The following is a 13,812-nucleotide window of genomic DNA, read 5'->3' as shown; positions in this document are numbered from 1 at the left end:
GAGCCACACGGTGCCAGGCGCTGCGGGAGCCAGGCCTGGACCTGACTTTATCTTGTTGGCCCGCCTCACAGGGCCTTGAATTGGAGACACCTGAGCCCACTCTCCTTTTACGAAGGAGATGACGGTCAGTGTCTTACAGGGAGGTGCAGCTACAGGGCAAGTTACCCCAAAACCAGCAACTTAAAACCCACCTTTATCAGCTTGGATTTATGTGAATCAGGCCTCAGGCTCAGCTCAGTTAGGTGTGTCCATCTCCATCTCCACTAAGGCCTCATGGGCAGGATCCTCCCAGGCTCCCTCCAGGCTGCACGGGCCTCCTTACGGGCTGCTGGAATCCTCAGGACATGGAGGTGGTGGTCAGAGAGCCACGCCCAGACAGAAGCCACCCTCCAGGAGTCCTGGTGAAGGCAGGGCCCCACGAGTGAAGGCACTGTGGGATGGCTGAGAAAACCACCTCTGAACTTGTCTGACAGGTAGATGCTGTCTATTTTATGAGAACCTACATCTCAGAGAGCCCACACAATGTTTCCTCTTTAGAGAAGAAAAAGGACAGTTGGCGAAACAGCACAGGCAGCCTCTGTATTTAAACACACGTGGCCCATGCCCCGTCCTGTCCAGAAGCCTCTGTTTAAACACACGTGGCCCCACATCTAAAATTCTCCCTTTAAACCTATGTGGCCTTCATTTGGAAGCCTCTGCATTTAAACACATGGCTCCCTGTCCAGAACCCTGCATTGAAACACACGTGACCTCCTACCCCCCATTTGGAAGCCTCTGCTTTTAAACACACGTGGCCCTGTCTGGAAAGTGAGCTGGGCGCCATCACTGCTGATGTCTTTTCTGTGGGATGCATCCGGGCACACCCCCTGCACTTCTGTGCCTGGGACCACACAGAGCTGACAGACGGAGCCCGAGGGTGAGCTGAGCACCAGGGCCGCCTGGGGTGGGAGTCACGTACAGCTGTGGCCACCATGGCAGCCTTCTTTTTCACCCTGTGCTGTTTGTCCAACCCTGTCCCTCAGGGCAACCCTGGGCCACGGGACAGAGCAGCCTTGGTTCCCTGGTGAGTGAGCCGGAAGAGTCACCACGGGCAGGAACCCCAAAGAGAGAGCAGCCGGCAGTCGGGTGGACGCCGCCTTCCAGGGAGGTGCTCTGTCATTCCAGAAGCACCCAAGTTTACTCTGTAACACGGGGATGCTCATCCCTCAGTCACGTGAACTGTGCTTCCTGTGGAAGCTGCAGTGGTGTGTCCTGGGATACAGTTGGCCCCACTCCCAGCTGCTGTGTCGGGCACAGCCTCTGAGGCATATGTGCTGTGCCCAGCCTGGGTGCAGCTGGTCATCCATTCCCCGCACCTGCCATGGCCTCAGCCTCAAAATTAAAAGTCAGTCACATGTGGTGGCACATGCCTGTCATCCCAGTTATTTTGGTAGGTGGAGGCGAGGCTCAGGAGTTGGGGGCCACGGTGAGCTGTGATTGTGCCACAGCTCTGGCTGGATGACAGAGCAAGAACTTAAGTTCGATGAAAAACAGCTGGGAGCCCACAGCTGCGCCTTCCAGAGCTCATTGCATCCTTCGGAGGCCAAACCATGAGACGGGTGCTGCCAGGAGCTTTCAGAATGGCCCAGAGCGCTGCAAGGAGGTGCAGGTTGGCATCACTGCAGCAGACGCCTTGGGGAGGAGGCTGCAAAATGAACAATTGGTGAAGATAAGCCTGAGGGGAAGAGTCTCAGACCCAGCGATCAGCCTTCACCACGGGTGTTGGGAGCCTGGTGGATCTCTGCATGCCAAGGGGTCATTGGCAGGTGGGCTCAGGCGGGTGGGCTCTCCGAGCAGAGATACCCCGAGCATGAGGGCTCTACTGCACAGACTCTGGCACTCCCTTTCTTGGGGGTAGCAAGGTGGGGCCTGCTCAGTGCCCCCAGCCCCAAGATGTGCCTGCTGGTGCCTGAAAAAGCAGCAGGCAGGTGAGACTGGATCCCTGGGGACCTTGGCTACAGCTGCTGGTGGCTTAGATGGCTCATGCCTCACTAAGCACCCTGGGGCCCGGGAGGGGCAGAGGCTGCCATGTGGCTGAGGGCATGGCCCTATCCTCTCCTTGATGACAGCTTGTCCTGTGCTTCATGTGTTCACGATACTTTGAGGATATGAGAGCCAGAGCAGAAGGGGGTTCCTGCAGGGCCCCCGTGCGTCATGTTGGCACCAAGGCCTGGGACCTGCAGTGTTTGTGAGGGCGTCCTGGGAGAGGCATCAACCACCACCAGCTGCCCTGCCCAGCATCGGGCCTGCAGGTCCCACTGGAGCACAAACCACTTGGGAGACTTAGGAGTGGGAATCTCGGGTCCAGGCGCCCCTTCTGTCCCCTCCTCTCTGCCCCTACCCTGAGGGTGCTGGAGGTATGGGGAGACTTGGAAGTGGGGCTCTTGCAGGCTGGGGTCCCCTCTCCATCACCTCCTCTCTTCCCGCCCCTTCCCAAGGGTGCTGTGGAGCTGGGCAGGGCTCAGGGCTGGGAGCAGGGAGCTTTGCCAGAAACGGAATCATTGCCTTTGCGTTGTGACTACGCGAAACGAACTGGGGTTTTCAAAAGGTTTCAGTTCTGTTTTCTTTATGCATTTTACTGAATTTGACTTGTGCATTTTAAGTGTGTTTTCTGTGTCCCCAGAACGATTTGAGACAACATTTAGATACATCTTTGGAAGAGAACAGTGGCTTAAAATCGCTTCTGTTCAGTATGAAAAAAGAGGTGAAAAATGCAGACGCTGCAGCTACATTAAATTTGCAGATCACTGGTAAGTTTGTCTGGTAAGAACGTTGCAAAACGTCAGTGTTCGGATGTGCCTGGGTGGACCTGTTTAAATTCCTACTGAGGGAGGGAGCAGCCACAGACACAGTTGCTAAGTGCAGAGCCTAGCCCCTGCCTCGCGGCTGGCATGGAGGCTGCCTTCGCCAGAGTTTGTGCCACAGACACGTTTCGGGGAGGTCTTGGCGTGGATGTGGTGTGGCAGCCTGTGTGGACGGTGAAGGTGGCTTCATTATATGCTGTGGGAATGTCACTCCAGCTCCCGTCAGCCTGTGTGGACACTGAAGGTGACTTTGTTACACGCTGTGGGAATGTCACTCTGGCTCCTGTCAGCCTGCTCAGACAGTGAAGGTAGCTTCATTACACACTGTGGGAGCATCACTCTGGCTCCTGTGAGTGGCCTGTGTGGACGGTGAAGGTGGCTTCATTACACACTATGGGAGCGTCACTCTGGCTCCCGTGAGTGGCCTGTGGATGGTGAACATGGCTTCATTACGCTGTGGTAACGTCACTCTGGCTCCCGTGAGTGGCCTGTGGATGGTGAAGTCGGCTTCGTTACACACTGTGGCAGCGTCACTCTGGCTCCCATGAGTGGCCTGTGGATGGTGAAGTTGGCTTTATTACCCACTGTGGGAGCGTCCCTCTGGCTCCCATGGGCGCCCTGTGTGGACGGTGAACATGGCTTCATTACGCTGTGGTAACGTCACTCTGGCTCCCGTGAGTGGCCTGTGGATGGTGAACGTGGCTTCATTACGCTGTGGTAACGTCACTCTGGCTCCCGTGAGTGGCCTGTGGATGGTGAAGTCGGCTTCGTTACACACTGTGGCAGCGTCACTCTGGCTCCCATGAGTGGCCTGTGGATGGTGAAGTCGGCTTCGTTACACACTGTGGCAGCGTCACTCTGGCTCCCATGGTCACCCTGTGTGGATGGTGAAGTTGGCTTTATTACCCACTGTGGGAGCGTCCCTCTGGCTCCCATGGGCGCCCTGTGTGGACGGTGAACATGGCTTCATTACGCTGTGGTAACGTCACTCTGGCTCCCGTGAGTGGCCTGTGGATGGTGAAGTCGGCTTCGTTACACACTGTGGCAGCGTCACTCTGGCTCCCGTGAGTGGCCTGTGGATGGTGAAGTTGGCTTTATTACCCACTGTGGGAGCGTCCCTCTGGCTCCCATGGGCGCCCTGTGTGGACGGTGAACGTGGCTTCATTACGCTGTGGTAACGTCACTCTGGCTCCCGTGAGTGGCCTGTGGATGGTGAAGTCAGCTTCGTTACACACTGTGGCAGCGTCACTCTGGCTCCCGTGAGTGGCCTGTGGATGGTGAAGTTGGCTTTATTACCCACTGTGGGAGCGTCCCTCTGGCTCCCATGGGCGCCCTGTGTGGACGGTGAACGTGGCTTCATTACGCTGTGGTAACGTCACTCTGGCTCCCGTGGGTGCCCTGTGTGGACGCTGAAGTCAGCTTCCTTACATGGAGGTTCCTTTGCTTTGTGGCCGTTTCTGGGAACCATCAGTGGGAAGGGAGGGCTTGCTGGGCTCTGTCTTAGCTCCTTCTTAGCCTTCCTTCCAGCGTGATTCTTCTCCGAGTTCAGACATCTCTTTTCTGATGTTTCCGTCATTGTTTTTTCATCTCTTCTGTCATTTCCTTTTTGTGTTTTGCTCATTTTGAAATGATGGCTCTGGTTGTGAGCTCATTCTGTGGGCGTGGCTTGCCGTATGATGTTCTTGTGCCCTTACCCTTTGTCTCACAGAAACTATGGGATTTGGCTTCAATACTTTACTCCTTTTTACGTGAAATTGATTCTTCTGAACTTCAAGGAGGAGGCAGGGTCGGGACAGCTTTCTGACCTCATGGATCAAGGCCAGGGCAGCCTCCTTCTGGGGATTTTCACGCCCTGTTCTCTCCTCTACCCTTCCCTGATGCTGTCATCTGCTTGACCTCGACCCTGACCCCACACCCACTGTTCCTCTTGGTGCAGGCTGTGTTCTACAGGGCCCAGGTGGATCAGCTTTGAGGGATAACAGGGCTGCACCAGCTTTTCCACACCACGCGGGGCTCCCGGGCCTCACCATCTTGGATGGGGGGCAGGACTGTGGTTCCCTAGTTGGCCCACTGGGTTTCCCAAGGGAGTAAGGACACTTGGGGGCTGTCAGCTACCCACTGCTGATAGCTGCCTCACCCCTGCAGAGGTGGACATGGTATGTGACATGTGGCTGCTGGGGGTTTGTCCCAGGTCTTGTGTTTGGGGTCCCAAGGCTTCTTTGTCTCTGGGGTGCTGTGGTGTCATCCCTGGGGTGCTGTGATGTCATCCCTGGGTGCTGTGGTGTTGTCCCTGGGTGCTGTGGTGTCGTCCCTGGGTGCTGTGGTGTCATCCCTGGGTGCTGTGGTGTCGTCCGTGGGTGCTGTGGTGTCATCCCTGGGTGCTGTGGTGTCATCCCTGTCTGCTGTGGTGTCGTCCCTGGGTGCTGTGGTGTCGTCCCCGGGAAGCTGTGGTGGTGTCCCTGGATGCTGAAGTGTTGTCCCTGGGAAGCTGAGGTGTTGTCCCTGGGTTCTGTGGTGTCGTCCCTGGGTGCTGTGGTGTCATCCGTGGGTGCTGTGTTGTCATCCCTGGGTGCTGTGGTGTCGTCCCTGTCTGCTGTGGTGTCGTCCCTGGGTGCTGTGGTGTCGTCCCCGGGAAGCTGTGGTGGTGTCCCTGGATGCCGAGGTGTTGTCCCTGGGAAGCTGAGGTGTTGTCCCCGGGAAGCCATGGTGTTGTCCCCAGATGCCGAGGTGTTGTCTCCGGGAAGCTTTGGTGTTGTCCCTGGGTGCTGTGGTGTTGTCCCTAGGTGCTGTGGTGTCGTCCCTGGGTGCTGTGGTGTTGTCCCTAGGGTGCTGTGGTGTTGTCCCCAGGAAGCCATGGTGGTGTCCCTGGGTGCTGTGGTGTCGACCCTGGGTGCTGTGGTGTCATCCCTGGGTGCTGTGGTGTTGTCCCCAGGAAGCCATGGTGGTGTCCCTGGATGCCGAGGTGTTGTCCCTGGGAAGCTGAGGTGTTGTCCCCGGGAAGCCATGGTGTTGTCCCCAGATGCCGAGGTGTTGTCTCTGGGAAGCTTTGGTGTTGTCCCTGGGTGCTGTGGTGTTGTCCCTAGGTGCTGTGGTGTCGTCCCTGGGTGCTGTGGTGTTGTCCCTAGGGTGCTGTGGTGTTGTCCCCAGGAAGCCATGGTGGTGTCCCTGGGTGCTGTGGTGTCGACCCTGGGTGCTGTGGTGTCATCCCTGGGTGCTGTGGTGTTGTCCCCAGGAAGCCATGGTGGTGTCCCTGGATGCCGAGGTGTTGTCTCTGGGAAGCTGTGGTGTTGTCCCTGGGTGCTGTGGTGTCGTCCCTGGGTGCTGTGGTGTTGTCCCCAGGAAGCCTTGGTGGTGTCCCTGGGTGCTGTGGTGTCGACCCTGGGTGCTGTGGTGTTGTCCCCGGGAAGCCATGGTGTTGTCCCCGGATGCCGAGGTGTTGTCTCCGGGAAGCTGTGGTGTTGTCCCTGGGTGCTGTGGTGTTGTCCCTAGGTGCTGTGGTGTCGTCCCTGGGTGCTGTGGTGTTGTCCCTAGGGTGCTGTGGTGTTGTCCCCAGGAAGCTGTGGTGGTGTCCCTGGGTGCTGTGGTGTCGACCCTGGGTGCTGTGGTGTCATCACTGGGTGCTGTGGTGTTGTCCCCGGGAAGCCATGGTGGTGTCCCTGGATGCCAAGGTGTTGTCCCTGGGAAGCCATGGTGTTGTCCCTGGGAAGCCATGGTGGTGTCCCTGGGAAGCCATGGTGGTGTCCCTGGGAAGCCATGGTGGTGTCCCTGGATGCCGAGGTGTTGTCCCTGGGAAGCTGAGGTGTTGTCCCCGGGAAGCCATGGTGTTGTCCCCGGATGCTGAGGTGTTGTCTCCGGGAAGCTGTGGTGTTGTCCCTGGGATGCTGTCATGTTATCTCTGGATCCTGTCGTGTTATCCCTGGGGTGCTGCACTGTCATCCCTGGGTGCTGTAGTGTTGTCCCTGGGGTTCTATAGTGTTGTTTCTGGGGTGCTGTAGCTTAAGATGGTTTTGCCATCTAAGGACTCTTGGTTTGACTACCATGGGGACTGTGGAATGTCCCAAAATGGTGCTGCCTTGCGTTTCCTTCACTCATGCCCTCCGTGAACATATATGTCAACACAGACTCCACATGGCATGGCGTGGCATGGCCTTAACACTGTGGCTCCTCCTGCAGCGCCACTGCCTTGTGGGTGAGAAGAGCCTGCCGTAGGAGTCACCATGACCCTTTGCCTGCCACCTTCCCCCCAACCCCGGCTTTCTCACTGCCTCGGTCACCATGTGGCTCTGTAAGAGTGGGTCTGTATGTGTGTTGATTTGTATCCCATGTGTGAATTTGGGAAGCCACTAAAGAATATCTCTCTTCTCCTCTTGCGTTGGAAATCCAGAAACAGGCAGGGGTTTGTAGATGGAAACCGGCCATGTGTTTCACTGCTAATGGATGCAGAGGCAGAGGGCACTGGGGAGACCTGTGGCCACTGTAGGCCGCTTGGTGCTTTTCCCTAAACCCATGGGCTCTCTAGCCGGTGCTGCCTCCCCCTGCCCTCACATGGGTGTGGCTCCATGGGGGGCTGTGGAGGGCAGACCACACAGCTTCAGCCCTGGGAGGGCAGGGGTAGAAACAGCACAGGTGGGGCCGTGGCATTCATGCTCACCCTGTCTTTGAGTCTCATTAAAACTGATCTTTTCCTGCTGTATTCTTCTGGTAACCAAGATCCAGTTTAAATCTAGAATTGTTTTCATTTTCTGCCAGGCGTGGTGGCTCACGCTTGTAATCCAAGCCCTTTGGAGGCCAAGGTGGGCAGATCACCTGAGGATGGAAGTTCAAGAGTTGTTTTCATTTTCAAAATGCATGGATGAGTTTTACCAAAAAGTGGCACTTTCTTTTCTGTCTCTTTCAGGACTTCAAACGAGTGTGACGAGGCTGTGTGGTGAGATTGTGGAGCTGAAGCAGCACCTGGAGCACTATGACAAGATCCCGGAACTCACGCAGATGCTGCAGGAGAGCCACAGCTGCCACCGGGAGGCCTGGCGGGGCCCTTGGGAGGAGGCTGAGGCACAGGGAGGGCGGGGCTGGCCTGGGTCGCACCAGAGGGCACAAGGAGTAGCTGCTTTTGAGTCTTGCTGGATGGCACCCAGGACCCCTGCTGCCTTGAAACTTCCATAAATGTTCCTCTGAAAACTGAGGTGTTTCCTGCTCTAGCAGGTATGAGGTGTGGATCAGGAAGTGTGACCCAGTAAGTGTGACTGCGAGGTGTGGATGTGAGGTCTGACCATGAGGCATGACTATCAGGCATGGACAGTGAAGTGTGGACCGTGAGGTATGTGACCTTGGGGAGTGGGTCGTGAGGTGTCAACCATGAGGCATGACTGTGAGGCATAGACTGTGAAGTATGAAGGTGAGGTGTGGACTCTGAGGTATGGGCTGTGTGGTGTGACTGAGGTGTGGATTGTGAGGTCACTGTGCAGTATGGACTGTGAGATGTGACTTAGGTGTGGACTGTGAGGTGTGGACTGAGGTATGGGCTGTGTGGTGTGACTGAGGTGTGGATTGTGAGGTCACTGTGCAGTGTGGACTGTGAGATGTGACTTAGGTGTGGACTGTGAGGTATAGGCTGAGGTGTGGACTGTGAGGTGTGGACTGAGGTGTGGACTGTGTGGTGACTGAGGTGTTGACTGTGTGGTGTGGACTGAGGTGTGGACTGTGAGGTGTGACTGAGGTTTGGACTGTGAGGTGTAGACTGGTGTGGACTGTGAGGTGTGGACTGTGTGGTGACTGAGGAGTGGACTGTGAGATGTGGACTGAGGTGTGGACTGTGAGGTGTGACTATGAGATATAACTGTGAGGTTGGGACTGTGAGGTGTGACTGTGAGATATGACTGTGTGGTGTATACCCTAACGCATGGACTATGAGGTGGGACTGTGAAGTGTGATTGTGAGATATGAATGTAAGGTGTGGACCCTGATGCATGAACTGTGAGGTGTGAACTCTGTAGTATGGACTGTGATGTGTGACTGTGAAGCGTGGACTGTGAAGTGTGGAATATGAGGTGTAACTATGAGGTGTGGACTGTGAGGTGTGACTTAGGTATGACTGTGAGGTGTGGGCTGTGAGGTGTGGACTGTGAGGTGTGACTAAGGCATGGACTGTGAGGTGTGGATTATGAGGTGTGATGAGGCGTGATGAGGTATGACTGTGAGGTGTGGGCTGTGAGATGTGACTGTGAGGTGTGGATTATGAGGTGTGACTGTGAGGTATGGACTGTGATGTGTGACTGTGAGGTGTGGACTGTGAGATGTGACTGAGGTATGACTGAGGTGTGGACTGTGAGGTGTGACTGAGGCGTGGACTGTGAGGCGTGGACTGTGAGGCATGGACTGTGAGGTGTGACTGAGGTATGACTGTGAGGTGTGGCCTGTGAGATGTGACTGAGGTGTGGATTGTGAGTTGTGACTTAGGTATGACTGTGAGGTGTGGGCTGTGAGGTATGGGCTGTGAGGTATGGGCTGTGAGATGTGACTGAGGTGTGGACTGTGAGGTGTGACTGAGGTATGACTGTGAGGTGTGGGCTGTGAGATGTGACTGAGGCGTGGACTGTGAGGCATGGACCGTGAGGCACGGACTGTGAGGTGTGACTGAGGTATGACTGTGAGGTGTGGGCTATGAGATGTGACTGAGGCATGGACTGTGAGGTGTGACTGAGGTATGACTGTGAGGTGTGGGCTGTGAGATGTGACTGAGGTGTGGACTGTGAGGTGTGACTTAGGTATGACTGTGAGGTGTGGGCTGTGAGGTATGGGCTGTGAGGTGTGACTGAGGTATGACTGTGAGGTGTGGGCTGTGAGATGTGACTGAGGTATGACTGAGGTGTGGACTGTGAGGTGTGACTGAGGTATGACTGTGAGGTGTGGGCTGTGAGATGTGACTGAGGTATGACTGAGGTGTGGACTGTGAGGTGTGACTGAGGTATGACTGTGAGGTGTGGGCTGTGAGGTGTGACTGAGGCATGACTGTGAGGTGTGGGCTGTGAGATGTGACTGAGGTATGACTGTGAGGTGTGGGCTGTGAGATGTGACTGAGGCGTGGACTGTGAGGTGTGACTTAGGTATGACTGTGAGGTGTGGGCTGTGAGGTGTGACTGAGGCATGGACTGTGAGGTGTGACTTAGGTATGACTGTGAGGTATGGGCTGTGAGGTGTGACTGAGGTATGACTGTGAGGTGTGGGCTGTGAGATGTGACTGAGGCGTGGACTGTGAGGTGTGACTTAGGTATGACTGTGAGGTGTGGGCTGTGAGGTGTGACTGAGGCATGGACTGTGAGGTGTGACTTAGGTATGACTGTGAGGTGTGGGCTGTGAGATGTGACTGAGGTATGACTGAGGTGTGGACTGTGAGGTGTGACTGAGGTATGACTGTGAGGTGTGGGCTGTGAGATGTGACTGAGGCGTGGACTGTGAGGCGTGGACCGTGAGGCATGGACTGTGAGGTGTGACTGAGGTATGACTGTGAGGTGTGGGCTGTGAGATGTGACTGAGGTGTGGACTGTGAGGTGTGACTGAGGTATGACTGTGAGGTGTGGGCTGTGAGATGTGACTGAGGTGTGACTGAGCTGTGACTGAGGCATGGACTGTGAGGTGTGGACCGTGAGGTGTGGACTGTGAGGTGAGACTGAGGTATGACTGTGAGGTGTGGGCTGTGAGATGTGACTGAGGTGTGGACTGTGAGGTGTGACTGAGGTATGACTGTGAGGTGTGGGCTGTGAGGTGTGACTGAGGTATGACTGTGAGGTGTGGGCTGTGAGATGTGACTGAGGTATGACTGTGAGGTGTGGGCTGTGAGATGTGACTGAGGTATGACTGTGAGGTGTGGGCTGTGATATGTGACTGAGGCATGGACTGTGAGGCGTGGACCGTGAGGCATGGACTGTGAGGTGTGACTGAGGTATGACTGTGAGGTGTGGGCTGTGAGATGTGACTGAGGTGTGACTGAGCTGGGACTGAGGCATGGACTGTGAGGTGTGGACCGTGAGGTGTGGACTGTGAGGTGAGACTGAGGTATGACTGTGAGGTGTGGGCTGTGAGATGTGACTGAGGTATGACTGTGAGGTGTGGGCTGTGAGGTGTGACTGAGGCATGGACTGTGAGGCGTGGACCATGAGGCGTGGACTGTGAGATGTGACTGAGGTATGACTGTGAGGTGTGACTGAGGCGTGGACTGTGAGGCATGGACCATGAGGCGTGGACTGTGAGGTATGACTGTGAGGTGTGGGCTGTGAGGTGTGACTCTGAGTGTGATGTGACTGGGGAGACAGGCACGTGGAGATGGCCAGGCATGGTGGGGCATCCTGGTTCCCTGGGCCGAACTCCTCCAGCTCTGCTTCCCCTCATTTCAGTTGGTGTTCAGTTAGAAACATGGAGATGTCACCTTTACTCCCTGGCTACAGTGGGGTAGTGAGAAGGAGGCTGGGTGTGAGGGGTTCCTCAAGGCGGAATCTTAGTTTGTATTCAAAGAATTGTGTGTTGGGAAGTGGTTGAAGGCCAGGTGTGGTAACGAAGAGGCGAGCTGCTGGAGGAGGCGAGGACAGGCTGCTCTGGGTGGTTTTGTGGGTGCTGTTATGTGAACCCCTGTTCCTGTGGCCTGAGCAGGGAAGGCTGGTCTGTGTTCGGTTCCTCCCCCTCCCCCTTTTCCCCACTCTCCCTTCTTTCCCCTCCCTTTCCCTTTCCCATGCTCCCTCCTGTTCCTCCTCGGTCCCCCCCACTCCCTCCCTCCCCCTCCGGGCGAGGCTGCTACACCTCACCTGGGTTAGAGTATAGTCTGGCCATATGTGTAGCCAGGCTTTGCCCCTTCCTGGATAAATGCCACAGACTCCCATAGGTCCATCACAGGTGTAAGTTAGAGGGGAGGGGTCCTGAAAGATGAGACTGGGCCAAGACAAGATGCAGAGGAGCAGAAGGAAGGGGACTATGATGGGTGTGTGCAGCCACGCCACTCCCTGTAACCTGGCAGGCCTGTCTGTGGCAGGTCAAGGTAGAGTTGGGGGTCATGCTCCTTGAGTGCTGTGGTCTGGATGTGGATGAGGCAGGGTGCACAGCTCCCAGAATGGTGGGACTGGGCTTCTGCCCCCAGGATCCATGCTGGCTTCATCCAGTCTGGGCCTCTGCCTGCCAGCGGCTCCATGGTGTCCAAGGGAACAGGGCCTGTGCCTGCACAGTGGCTCTGTCCATGGCCTGCACATCTCTGCGGCTCATGTGGCAGAGGTCAGTGGGCCCTGCCTGGTGTAATACTTGCAATGCCCTGAATGTCCTTAAGTCACCGCTGACTGGGTGAGCAGGGCAATTTGGAGATGACAGAGTTGGTAAAATGCAATAGCACTTTATTTCTAAAAATCCCTTCCAGAATAAAAATGGTCAACAGTATTAAAAACTAGGGCTTTTCTATTAAACTGTTATGATATCAAAATTATTAGATTGTACTGGGAATCAGAAAGATTCAGTTCTGTATCTTTTCTAGAATTAGAACATTGTCAACTATGATGCTTATCATCCTTTTCTCATGAAACCGTGTGTTAGCTGGTATACCAGGGGTGTGTTCACTCACTCATTAGCCCATTCAGCTCATCAATTCTCAGTCGGTGCGGAGCAGCACCTCTCAGCTGCTCAGGGGTCAGCCAGTGGCCAGGAGGGAGGAGGCAGTAGCCAGTGGGACACAGGTGATGGGACCATGTGATGGGTGGTGGAAGGAGCCTGGCGTATGTGGGGGGACGTCCAGGTCTGGCAGGTGAAGGCGGCACTGCTGGAGAGGACAGAGGCCTCAAGCAGCCGCTTCCCTGCCGTTCTGCAGCTCCCTGATCAGCACCAATGAACACCTGCTGCAAGAGCTGAGCCAGGTGCGGGCACAGCACAGAGCCGAGGTGGAGCAGATGCACTGGAGCTACAAGGAGCTCAAGAAGACCATGGCCCTGTTTCCGCATGGGAGCGCCGGCCCCAGATGCTGCTAGGCCTGCTGACTCCTGCCAGGAGGCAGTGCTGCTCCTCGAGCTACCTGCTGAATTACATGGCCTGTGCCTTCCTATTTCTTTACTGAGTGTATTGACTGGCAAGAGTTCTTGCTTCTGTTTGTAAGTACTTAGGGTTTTTGGAATGTATTCAGGGGCTATAGCTTGGTTTTCTAAAGCATCTGAAAATGATATGACCCATCCAAGCCCTTCGCATGTTTGGAGACAAAGCACACTGACATATTTTGAGACCAACTGACCATTAATCTTTCATCCAGTATCCAGAGAGGACGTAAATGCAGTGTTTCACTACCTCATGTAAATGAGAGCTGTGCATGATCTTTATTTAATAAATGGACACATTGTTCTGAAAAGTGTCTGGATACACATTATAACAGCTTGTTGTTGAGTTATTTTCTAGAGCAAGTTATGCACCAGCTGGGTGAGTGGGAATAATCGAGTTCAGAGACTTAATACAAGTAACACTTACAGATGTGGGCAAAATCCTTAAGTGTTGTTTCATGGTATGAACGTATTGTAGCTAACGCACCTGCCTAAGCCCTGGCTCTCTCGTTCGCAGGGTAGTTCCGAAAATCGTGCCATGATAGAACACAAAAGTAGATGTTTACTTTGGAAATTCCATATCTATGTCACACTCGCTGTGATGGTAAAACAGGGTTTTGTAAAATGACATTTAAATGATTTGGGAAGATGAGCAGGCCTAAGAAGAAAATGCTCTGTGCTAGGTGTGTGTGTGTGTGCATGTGCGTGTGTGTGTGCATGTGTGTGTGTATGTGTGTGTGCGTTTGTGTGCATGTGTGTGTGTGCATGTGCGCGTGTGTGTGTGTGCATGCACGTGTGTGTGCATGTCCGTGTGCATGTGTGCGTGTGATCCCTGGGGAAATCAGAGGTGGGACTCCACGGTCCGTTCCCCAGAAGAGGACTTCCTGGGCTTTAGGCTGCCTGCCCTCTTGTGT

General features: G+C 55.2%; 1 protein-coding gene across 1 annotated transcript in view; it reads left to right on the top strand.

The window, feature by feature from the left end:
* LOC144579372 (centrosomal protein of 72 kDa-like) overlaps nt 1-12,838 on the top strand; it is a 51,184-nt gene extending 38,346 nt beyond the window's left edge. The window contains exons 6-8 of the mRNA XM_078350055.1: nt 2,663-2,789; nt 7,741-7,849; nt 12,679-12,838. Coding sequence (XP_078206181.1) covers nt 2,663-2,789; nt 7,741-7,849; nt 12,679-12,838 — 396 coding nt within the window. The remainder of the gene's footprint in view (nt 1-2,662; nt 2,790-7,740; nt 7,850-12,678) is intronic.
* Nucleotides 12,839-13,812: the final 974 nt, after the last annotated feature.

Source organism: Callithrix jacchus, chromosome 14 (assembly GCF_049354715.1).
Source record: "Callithrix jacchus isolate 240 chromosome 14, calJac240_pri, whole genome shotgun sequence".
NCBI classification, from domain to species: domain Eukaryota; kingdom Metazoa; phylum Chordata; class Mammalia; order Primates; family Cebidae; genus Callithrix; species Callithrix jacchus.
Note: the sequence above shows the minus strand (reverse complement) of the source record. Positions and strands in the feature narration are given on the sequence as shown.